The 12,055-nt window shown below is 38.2% G+C and overlaps 1 protein-coding gene across 5 annotated transcripts in view; it reads right to left on the minus strand.

The window, feature by feature from the left end:
- RPS6KA5 (ribosomal protein S6 kinase A5) overlaps positions 1-12,055 on the minus strand; it is a 170,927-nt gene that overhangs the window by 14,874 nt on the left and 143,998 nt on the right. For all 5 annotated transcript variants that reach the window (XM_035719806.2, XM_025442351.3, XM_049113416.1 and 2 more), the window contains 6 exons: positions 11,324-11,474; positions 8,077-8,238; positions 6,769-6,894; positions 6,249-6,382; positions 5,481-5,574; positions 1,645-1,815 (listed from right to left, as the gene is read on the minus strand). In XM_035719806.2, coding sequence (XP_035575699.1) covers positions 1,645-1,815; positions 5,481-5,574; positions 6,249-6,382; positions 6,769-6,894; positions 8,077-8,238; positions 11,324-11,474 — 838 coding nt within the window. The remainder of the gene's footprint in view (positions 1-1,644; positions 1,816-5,480; positions 5,575-6,248; positions 6,383-6,768; positions 6,895-8,076; positions 8,239-11,323; positions 11,475-12,055) is intronic.

The raw sequence follows: 12,055 nt of genomic DNA on the forward strand, positions 1-12,055 counted from the left end.
AATTAAGCAACATAAGTATCTTTTTGATCGGTAAAATAGGAAGGCAAATTTAAATTCTGTTGGAGAGGACAGTTGCCTCATCTGAGACTCGTGGGATGACAGATGGCCAGTTATCAAAGAATAAAACATGTGAAAATGAATTCTATACAGTCATGGAACAGATCTTTTCAATTAAAAAAATTACATGCTTGTTCCTTGTCTATCAAGAAAACATTTAAGTGGTGTGCTTTCACATTTAAAAATAGATCTCTAATCTCCGATGTACAGAGTACCATATTTTCAGTGGGTGTTCTGTAGGAGAGTGAGAACTCGGATGAAGGAAGCAGAGGGGGAGCTACCAGAGTTGCAAGTTCATAAAACAATTCACTTTTGATTAATTACTAGTAATATGAGTAACAGTAATAGGAAGTCCACAGCCAGAAGTTCAGATGTTTTAGAATCAGTCAATTATATCTGGATGCACAGAATTCTATTTTTAAAACATCCTCTTCCTATCAATGATCAAGATACTTAAGCAGGCAAAAAAAAAAAAAAAAACAAAAAAAAAAAAACCAAAAAAAAAAAAACCCGGTGCTTTCAGAGACATATTCTTTTGTGGTTTAACACAAAAAATAAACTCCAAAGAAATTATTACTTAAAAATAAATTTGGCAATGCATTATAATCACGTGGCTATTAAAAATGAAGTTCTATTTTAAAGAGGAAATATGTATAATTTTGCAAATGAAAAAGGATGAGTCATTGTTAGTCTTTCATAAATTATTGGGTTTTGTTTTTCAATTTTCATGATTATTTTGATGATTTCCTCAAAGGGGGGAATTTTCATAGTTTTGATACTAAAAAGGGGCTTTCTGGAGTTAGAACCTTCTTTAATAACCTTTTGAAAGTAGGAATATATAAAAAGCTGCTGCTTCCGCATTGCTACACAATCCTATAAATATCATACATGAGCAAAAAGAAGCGCATAAAAGGACTGTACAACTAGTTAAACCAAGACAATTCTTTTATGTTTAAATATTCATAATAGAATTATATACATTGCTATTCATGAGATAATCACTTTGATTACAAAAATGAAAAATAAGCTTTCACAAAATATCATTTGAAAAAATCCCTCTCAAACGGTACACATAGAGAAAGGATATTATTTTCTGCTACAAAACATTTCCATTGCTATTTTTAGCTCACAACTGTTGCATAAAGTATTTCTTCCATAAAAGGCTCTCACACTTACAAATATAACCTCAAGATGATCTGCTGGCAAAAAGAAAAAAAAGAGAAAAAGAAAAGAAAAAAAATTTATTTAGACTAAAATAGAAAAGAAAAAAAATCCAAGAAATGGGATATCTGCAAGTATCTTTTTTTTTTTTTTAAGATTTTATTTAATTGTTCATGAGAGACACAGACAGAGAGAGAGGTAGAGTCATAGGCAGAGGGAGAAGCAGGCTCCCTGTGGGGAACCTGATGCAGGACTCAATCCCAGGACCTGGGATCATGCCCTGAGCCAAAGGCAGATGCTCAGCCACTGAGCTACCCAGGTGCCCTGCAAGTATCTATTTAGCAGAAAGCCCCAAGAAACAAAGCAAGAGAAGCCTGCAGGTCCCAGGGGAATATTTAGGAACAGCCTGAGTGACAGGGGCGATACCTCGGGCTTCAAGTCTCTGTGCACCACGCCGACGTCATGCATGTGGCTGACAGCCGAAACGAGCTTCCGCATGATGTAGCTGGCTTCCGTCTCACTGAAGTGTTTCTTCTTCTTAATGCGCTCAAACAGCTCTCCCCCGTTCAGAAGTTCCATCACCAGAAATGTGTGAAGCTAGAAAGGAAAAAAAAAAGAATAGTGCAGAGAGCTTTCACCAAGAGAAGTGTATTTACAGATGAAGGATTCCTGGACTATTAACTATCACCAATAAATTTGGATAATCCCTTGTTAAAATAATCAACAGCAATCCTTACTAGTGTAGAGGGAAGAACTGAAGGATAATGTGGTGTTTTTAGAATTCTATTTTGGTAATGGAAAATTTCAAGTGCTGCAGTGAAATCTTTATATATCTCTTCTTTGACTAATTCTTTCATTTGAATTCCATTCCAACCCTCTCTATCAAGTTTATGTATCTTTCTTTTTAAAGTGTGACCTAGTGCTGATAAGAATGTGAAATCATCGGCTTTAAACGATATAGAAGATTAATGACAGAGTATGGGCAACTACCCACAAGAGGCCTGACCCAGCCAGTGAATGGCAAATTTATCTTTTAAAAAAGGTATTGTTTCATGAGGGCACTCTAAACCTTTGTCAGAGCTCAGGGGATTAGTTTCAGGGTTTCTTATTAATATCCATGTCAAGTACCCAGAGCTCAATGCAGGGTTTGTTTTTTTTAAATGATTACTTTAGCTATCAATGGCATTATCATTAACTATATAGTTTAAAAATTACTTCTTTTCTATGCTTTGTATACTAGTCCATAAAGAAAATGACACAGGAGCAATCAAAAAGCAAAGGGATTGTATCAGCTCTCAAGTGAACACAAGCATGTAGTTTAAAAAAAGATACCCAAAGAACAGATTCAGGTGCTATGTATCACAGAACCAACACTATTCAATAAATACATTTCCTTTTGAATTAGCAAAATTCAAAGAAAGAAAGAAAGAAAGAAAGAAAGAAAGAAAGAAAGAAAGAAAGAAAGAAAGAGAAAGAAAGAAGAAAAAGAGAGAAAGAAGAAAGAAAGAAAGAAAGAAAGAAAGAAAGAAAGAAAGAAAGAAGAAAGAAAGAAAGAAAGAAAGAAAGAAAGAAAGAAAGAAAGAAAGAAAGAAAGAAAGAAAGAAAGAAAGAAAGAACCTTTATAGAAAGGCAATTATCCTGTACATACTGGACAAATTTTAAAAGGTGAACTCTTTCAATAAGAGAATTGCTCTCCAATAGTTTGAGTTTGTACATACAACAGATAAAGTCAAAGTGGAAAGTCTGTGACAAGCATATGCCAGCGAGCTTTAAAAAGAAAAAATAGAGGGTGATACCTGTAAGTGGTTTAAAAGAGGTTTTAGAGTCAAACATGGTTTGACTCTATTTATGACCCTGGTGATGCTCCTTAACCTCGATGAACTTTAGGACCTTACCAATACAATAGATAACAGTGAGAAAAAGTATATGAGACAGTTGGATGATGGCTTTCCAGAGACGTCCATATCCAGATCCCCAGAACCTGTGAACATTACCTGCTATGGTAAAAGGACTTTTAGGATGTGATTAAGGGTGCTGACACGGGAAGCATGTCTGAATTATCTCTCAGAGCCAACAGTATGGGATGGGATTATGGAAACAGATTGGAGTGATAGAAAGAAGGGTCACAAGCCAAGGAATGTGAGCAGTCTCCAGAAGCTAAAAAAGGCAAGTAAATGGATTATCTCCTAGAGTCTCCAGAAGGAACCAGTCCTGCTGACACCTGGACTTTACACAAGTCAGACTGATTCTGAACTTCTGATCTCCAGACTGCATGATGATAAATTGGTATTGCTCAGGCTGTGGTCATTTGTTACAGCAGCAATAGGAAACGAGTACAGATCATGATGCACTGAGTGAACTCCACGGCTGCAGAGTTGGAGGCTAAAGACCCACCCTAATGGATTTCACCATTAGCTGAAGAGAAAATTGTGTGCACCTGGGGATGATCTAGGCAACTATGTCACCTACACAGAAAACTCAAGGTATCAACAGCAGAATGATAATATATTTTAATATATCTGTACTGGTATATATAGCATTACATCATGAGACAACTTATTTTCAGCAACTCTTTTTTTTTTTTGAGAGGGAGAGAATGCAGAGGGGCAGAGGGAGAGGAGAGAGAATCTTAAGGAGGCTCCATGTCCCAGTGTGGCTCTCACAATCCTGAGATCATGACCTGAGAGGAAACCAAGAGTTAGATGCTTAACCCATTGAGCCATTCAGGCATCCTTCAGGAACTCCTTAATATAAAAATAGCAAATAATAAGTTTAACCTGTGGCATAAGTAAAAAACTAGGGATGCAGTTCCTGAGATCTGACATCTGCCTGAATATAAGACACTGAATGTCTTTGCTGGGACGTAAGTGTGCACAAGTGCAAAATCAGAGGGGGAGGGTCAAAGGTCATCCTCCAATCCCATGACCAATGATGTGCTCTTTTTAAGTACCTCCAGTGGATGGGGGACTCATTACCTCCACTGTAACTGGATAGCCCAACACGGTAGAGGCAGTAGAGGAGCATGGAGAGCAACTCCTCCAAGTCCTCACTCCCAAGATACTCATTTTTCTGTCTATGAGAACCAAAGAGCCAGGAGATGAGAATGTCATCTTTGGGTGCTTACTCCATGCTTCTGCCTCCCCTTAGGCAGCAGAGCAGAGTAATTAAAAGCTTGTTCTGAAGCTGGATGCTTGGGTTCAGAGCCCAGCATTACCACTTACAAACGGTGAAATCCTGTTATTTAACTTCTGTGAGTTTCAGTTATTCTAAGGACTGAATAACACATGTGGAACCTGGTATAGTACCTGGACCTCATAAGGTAGGCAATAATAAAGGACAGCAGTCACTGTGGTTAGGATGTGTCATTGCTGGCCATGGCACTCTGGGAACTCTGGGTATATGGTAGAGAACCAGGCCATGGACTGCCCAGGACATGGTGCTACAGCAGCACGTGGGGACAGCCCAGGACCAGAGTCCAGGTTTTCCCGGCTAGATGCTCCTGATCCTTCTGAGTCTGTTTCTTCTTTGGTAAAGTTAGGGTAAGCCACATCCAGGATTGGTTTTGGCTCCTTTGCTCAGCATGTTGTCTCAAGTGGGACTGTGTCACCTCACCCAGTCCTGGGGAGGAAGTTAACTGTAATGGAGCAATTTTTGTCATGGAAGGTGGCCATGGAGGGACTGAGGAGACATGGGACTTGATCCAGTGGCCTTCCTCCCACATGCAGAGTTCCATGCTTCTGCACAGGGTTCCTGTTGGAAAGCAGGACAAGGAGAAGAGGGGTCAGTGTGACCTGCCCTGAGGTCTGGGCAGAATATGCCCTCTGCAGTACTATGAGAGGGAGGACCTTTGCCCTCCTGCTTCATCTTTATTCTCCAGCTTGCACTAGTTAGGTTTAAGACTCTCTAAAGTCTATTCTGGAAGTGAAAAGAAAGGGGAGGGCTGATAACTAATTGACTCCTGAGAACTGTCCAGTGATCACACTATGGTGAGTAGCTGCTGGAGTGTTGACAAGCGGCTCATGAGACTGCCACTGGCCCCTGCCTGCCGTCCTTCGTCCATGTCATGTGCGCCCACTCCTGAGTGAGAAGAGCAGAAGTGAAAGGATGCACCGGATTGAAGGATGGGTAAGAAGTTTCTCTGCCCTCTCTAGTGGCTGGGTCACATTCACATCCCTGACTCTGACCCGGCAGCACCGACAAAACTGGTGGGAAACAGAACCCTCTATGGGAATCAGTCTGCACAGCAAAATAGTGTGAAATACCTGATCATGAAAAACTTCATGCAGCTTCACAATATTGGGGTGTCCTTCACAGAGCTTCAGAGCTGTTATTTCTTTCTGAGTATTGGCTTCCATCCTGCAAAACAAAAGCAGTTAGCCTCCACATACACACCTCTTCACCAAGTTTTTATGTCCCGATGATCCCAACCTGAATTTTGTGTTTATTTACTGTGTATTTGGAATGTAACTGTTGAAGTCTCACAGCGAGGTTTCTGACAGCAATGAGTCCTACAACCCACCAGAACAAGTAATGCATTATCCCTGAGACAACGATTATTTCTGAGTCAGAAGAGAGCCAATCATATGAAGAAATGGATGCCTTACTTCCCTGACATTTTGGTAATAAGAATACATAATCATGGAGGTAATAATGTGTTTCCAAAACAATGAGCTGGCTCTCAAAGCTACCGGCAAATTGCTAAGTCATTTCAGGAAAAAAAAAAGAATCTCGAATCTATAACTATTAGGCACGGCAACAGCTGCTGAGCAAGTCTGACTGCCACCGCCACAGAAAATGTTCTCGCAGTAACCTCGAAAGCCTGTCACACTGATTTATGTCTCAAATGGATTACTTTACTAGCAAACATCTATTAGAGTCAGAAGGATAATGGATCAACTAATGAGCTGAATGGCTAAACCCATGGGTGAAAAGCCTTACAAGAAACCACTGCTTTTAAAATAAAAATCCTAATTTACAGAATTCATTGACCAGGATGAGTCCATACAAAAGAATGCCAGAAATGGTCCTACCTTTTGCTGATTATTTTGACTGCGAATGCTTGGTTACTTTTTTTGTGTATGCACTTCCGACAAATTGAAAAACTTCCCTCTCCCAGTGGCTTGTCCTTCAGATCCAGGTCATAGTGCTGATAGAAGGGGGAGTCCTGATAAGAAACCAACATCACTTAATTTCAGAAAATACTAGGAATGCAGAGGGATAAATAACATTGTGGGTAAAAGAACATTATCAATGTTAATAAATATGTGTGGGATACATTTATAATCTTCTAAGATTCATCTTGCTTTAGCTCATTTCTACTTTCATCTATATAACTTTTTAAGATACATAATTTGCTATCATTGCAAAACGGAGTTCACTGAAGTTGATATGACTAATTCTCTAGGGCAAATGCTGCTATTTCCACTTACTCATTTCCTAAAATTGCATCTTAGTCAAATGGTAAGTGTCTCACGTTCACTGGCCTTGACAATGTTAATTGGTGTTGGTATTTAAATCGTAACTATGTCATCTCATTGACCACATCTATACCTTCATCATCGCGCTCCTGGCAACATTTGTCACTCCAGGACGGTCAACTCCCGTGTGAAACTGAAGAGGATCTATGACAGCAGCATTACGCTTGAACAGAATGGAAGGAGCAACAAAGGAATAGCCCTTCAAAAGAAAAGGAAGAGTAAAGAATGAGGATTTGCAATTTTTCAGGTTAGCACAGACCAAACTGTAGCAATTTTTTCCTTATATCAACAAAAAAGAATGAAAAACATTCAAATAGGTGTTAAGATGAATCTCATTTTATTTGTGATCTAAAATGCAAGGTGATTTCACATCAATAGAAAAATGCTTTTCAGAAGGAGATAATGCCATCTTCTGGTAGAATTAAACCAATTCAAAATTAAAGGCAGAAAAACCTTACTTCCTAATCCACCCCCAGTATCTGACTCACAGCTGCGATTCTTTTGCATTGCTGATAAAAGTTCGCTTATAAAAACACAACTAACTTCTCAAAAAGGTAGAGTTTAAGGCATTAGACAAAGTGGTCCAAGGGCTACTGTTTTGTAGCAAGGTTCACTACAGTTAGTTTCTAAGTTAGCAGTTATTTGACTCAATTATTAAATTTGACTCAAATTTTAAATTGAGTTTTGGAAAAGAAATAAAATCAAATGGCAGAATGATGGCCTGAACCAAAAGTGGCATCGTGATAGATGATTAATCTGCTCAAGCTAGAACATTCACTAGTTCGAAGGATGTTTTTTTTGAACATCTACTATGTACCCAGCCATGTACTACACATTTGGGTCATTAAGGGCCAGGGACACAGCCCAGGTGACCAGATGAGGCCATACTAATGGGATCCTTCTGGGACTCAAGAAGGAAAGCTCTGATGCCATTTGACAGTGAGTCTACTGCAAGTCTGAGAAAGATCTAAGTATAAAATCTTTTCTAGGATCTTTTTCAGGAGTTAGAAAGCAGTTAAAATTGTTGGCTGAAGATAAAGAATCAGATAATACTTTTAATGAACTGCAGAAAATTTTGTATGGATAGAGGTAAAATACAGTAGCATTGTATTTTTCTATAAAAGAGCCTGAACAGAAATGAAATTTCAAGGAAAAAAATCAGCACTTCTTTATATATAAAAAAACACATAATATCCAATATGTAACAGACCATAAACTTCAGTTGATAATGTGCAGTATTTCTATGTTTAAGAGATTAGAGAATCTTGCTTTTAAGATGCCAAGAACATGTTCATGGGAAAATTAGTCTTTTTTTTTTTTCTTTTTTTTTTTTTTCTGAGCACACATGGCCCCTGTGCATGAACAGACTCTTGGAGATTACCTGAAACAGCCTCTCGGAGCTCTGGGGCAGTGCTGCTGGGGAGTAGGTGGGATCCATCTCTGTGAACTCTTCTGCAAAGTTACTCACATCTAATTCATCTCGGATGACTGGCTTAAATGGCGCGGGCACTTTTTTGGCGGCTAAATCATCCCAATTTATTTTCTAAAACAGAGAAAAGAAAATTGGTACAAAGTAGAAACCAACAAAGTTGGAGTATTTTCTGAGAATTTTCTAAGAATAACAAGGACAGATTCGGGTTTTCATTGGTTGATATGGAAAGTACACATATTGCCAATCAATAATTAGAAATATGGTGGGTTATTTATTTTTTTTAAAGCATGAGCACATTTTCTGACTGCAGTTGATTGCTCCAGCCAATGCTGAAAGATGAGACTGCCCTTGGTCACTGTGGGGTCTTGCTGGGTCCTCTGGGGGGCACCGAGATACCCTAGGGATAACAGAAAAATTATTTTTGTCCTGACCCTCCTGAGAAAGGAGGCCAGAACAAAACAAAACTGAACTGTAATAAAGGGCTTTTCAATGCTCTATGGATATGAATATTAATTCTAAAGGAATATTCCTGTTTTCTAGAGGCAATGTTGAGTGACTCTCTGCCTATACTTGGTTTCCCTCCTGGTCCTCTGGACAGATCAGAAAATAAAAACTCACTATAAATCATGCACTTGTTTAGGTCTCTAAGTGAAAATGGTACTATCATACTAATGTAATCATCTGCTTCTCATTTAACTAGTATTCTAGCTTTTTAAATACTGCTCCTTCTCTCCCCCATAGGATAATCCAGGTCCCCTCTTCCCTCATGCCAGACACTCACTGCCTGATAAACTGCTATGTGCTATGTTTTAGAGTACTCAAATTCAATTCTGTGCTCTATTTAACTTATGCTCCTTCTGTCACTTAAAACCACCTCAGACAAGACTTATTGAATTGAATTCTACAGCTATCCTATTAACATACTTCCTCAAATCTAAAATGTCATCACTGATAGTGAGATACACCATTATTTTATGTACCATTTAGGAAGAAAAGGCATTACCAGCTGGAATGGTTATGATATCCACTGTAAGACACATTTCGATTTCAGAGACGGTTGATGACAGTCGTTAAGTTTAATCAACCAACATAAAATGTTTTTATTATGCCCTCTTGTGGAGGCAATGTAGAAAAAAAAAATCACTAGATTACAGGTCTTCACTTTTTTTATTTTTTCTAGCTTAGAGTGGGCTTTAGAGATCATTTAGCTCATCTCCTTTACTTGATCTAGATGGAAACTGAAGCCCAGAAGCAAGAGATAACCTTTTTACTTAAACATTAGCTAGTGGAAGGGTCAGTCTCTTGATTTTTTCTAGTTAGTGTTCTGTCCTCTGGGTGGCTGTAATGTTTTCCATTACAAGCATATGATTTGTGCTTGGCTATTTATACACACATTAAGAGAAACTATTAGAGTAAAGGGGTCATTTAAAGAAATATGTTGTTAGCAGGAGAACGTTTGGTGTGTAAAAGATTGAATGCTATTATGCTCCTCTCCACCTCCTCTCCATTTAGGTCTTTACAAGTTGGATTCTGGTTTTTCCTAAAGTGTCCTTGTTGTTTAAAAAGCAAGGCAATTAAATAGCCTAAAATTACTATTCCAAGCTATAGAAAAGAGAAATTTCTCTCATATGAAAGACATACTGTAATATTTACAAATAGAAGGAGTCATGGAGAATAGGACCCTAGGAAAACATGATTGAGATATTTTGCTTGAGTACTTTCTTGAATTTTACCTTATTGTTAAATTTTTTTTTATTGTTAAATTTTGAGCCAGATTTCTCAACAACATATTTGAAATAGTTTGTACAAATATTAATCTTTGTAGGCCATGCTAATTTATGAAATGCATACACTGACAAGTTAATTTTATTCTAAATGTATTTCTGTTACTGAATCTGTAAGATCATAGTAATGTATTTTTAAACAGGTTACAACCGAGAGACTGATGTTCTTTTTTTGAGTATAGAAATATAGAGAGGTAGTTCTTATTTTCAACCATTATTTGTTTTTCTAGATGTAAAAACAATAGATAACATAAAGGTTACTCTACAGCAGAGCTTTTTCTTTGTTTTGTTATATGTTCATTTGTTTTGGTGACAATACTGTAAAAACCCAGTTTACAGAATAAAAATAAAACTTGGATGGTCCCTTTAGACCATAAATATTTAGAGGTCATGTTTGTTGAGGTGATGAAATTATTTAAAAGTCGTTAAGTTCATGGGGCACCTGGGTGGCTCAGTTGGTTAAGCATCTGACTCTTCAACTTGGGTCATGATCACAGGGCCCTGAGATGGAGACCCCAGCTGGGTTCTGTGCTGAGCATAGAGCCTGCTTAGGATTCTCTCCCTCTGCCCCTCTTCACCTCATCCCCTGCTTGCACAGGCTCCCTCCCTCTCAATAAATAAATAAATAAATAAATAAATAAATAAATAAATAAATAAATAAATAAATAAAGCAAGCAAGCAAGCAAGCAAGCTTGTAAGTTCAGGGTTTTAAAAACTAAAGTCATGGCGTCCCAGGCTGGCCACGTAGACTAAAATAACTAGTCAAGTCAGACAACTTGACTTCTCCCACCCCCCAATTAATCTCAAATTTCTCAAATTTTGGAGGTTTTTTTTTGTTGTTGTTGTTGTTACTAAATTGAGCAGATGTATTGGTCCTCTGTGAAATGGTCTCATTAGGCTTTTTCAGAATATGCCAAAAAAAAAAAAAATAACTCTATGTTGCAGATATGCTACTGAGAAAAAGGTAGATTTTTAATTGTCTGAGATCACTCCAGAGAAAAGAAGAAAAAAATGAAATCACTTTCTAAAAGGTGGAATACATTGGTGGAAATGGCTCATGAACAGAGTAAAAAATAAAAGCCTCTTCGGACCATATGCCTGAATTTCAAGATTGTAAATAGAAACCAATACTGAAAACTGGAACCAATAAGCATATGGAAGACTTAATGCGATTATGGTCCTCCCTATTCTCACTTCATTTAGGGAGAAAAACACTTTTAGGCATCTCCCAGTAGAATTCTGAGCCTTGGATTCCTCCAGGGTCCCTGTCACTTAAAAAAAAAAAAAAGGTGCAATGTATGTGAAAATAGGGAGCAAAGATTTCCAAAAGGGACCATGTTCACTCATTTCACCAAGAATGTCAAGCCCCCAAATAGCAGGGCATACAAAACCATCTGTTCAATACATTTCACCTGAAAAAAGAGATGTTCTTTGATTTCATCCGCATCACGTGGACCACATCCCAATCTTTTTTTGGGATCTTTCATCAAAAGATGCTGAATTAGGTCTTTAGCTAAAGCACTCATTTCTTGAGGATATGGAGGCTCACTTTTTAATATTCTCCTGTAGGCAGATAAAACTTGCTATTAAAACAACCAGAGGATGAAGTTATAGTGACAGTATTCTTAATAAAACAAGTATCATGCAACACACTTTGAAATTGAACTAGAAGTGAAAAACGGAGCAAGGGTATTTAAAGCAAGATACCATGAAATCAAATTTCTGAAACTTAAATAAGCAGAAACAAAGCGTTGCATCATTTTTCAGTATAAGTCACCCCTAATGGGAAGCCACCACCCCAAATATTTAACTGGAAAAAAAGAATGTGAAGGCTCAGGACAGATTAGACTTCCCATCTATGGACTCGATTCTGATGGAAGATTCCGTGCTCGCTTCGGCAGCACATATACTAAAATTGATGGAAGATTCCCCAATGGAAACAACTCCTAATGAACTCAGGGAAGTCAATCCAGCACTCAGATTTGCATAAAAGCAATTGCAACCATACTGGCCTCTCTTCTCCCCGCTGTGAGCCAGTGAACAGCAGGCCCAGCAGGAATGGGGAGGGACGGCAGGCCGAGGCAGGGAGAGTCAGAGCCGCCTGGACATGGCTCCACTCCTAATATCTTAACACGAGCACCGGA

The sequence above is a fragment of the Canis lupus genome, chromosome 8 (genome assembly GCF_003254725.2).
Source record: "Canis lupus dingo isolate Sandy chromosome 8, ASM325472v2, whole genome shotgun sequence".
NCBI lineage: Eukaryota > Metazoa > Chordata > Mammalia > Carnivora > Canidae > Canis > Canis lupus.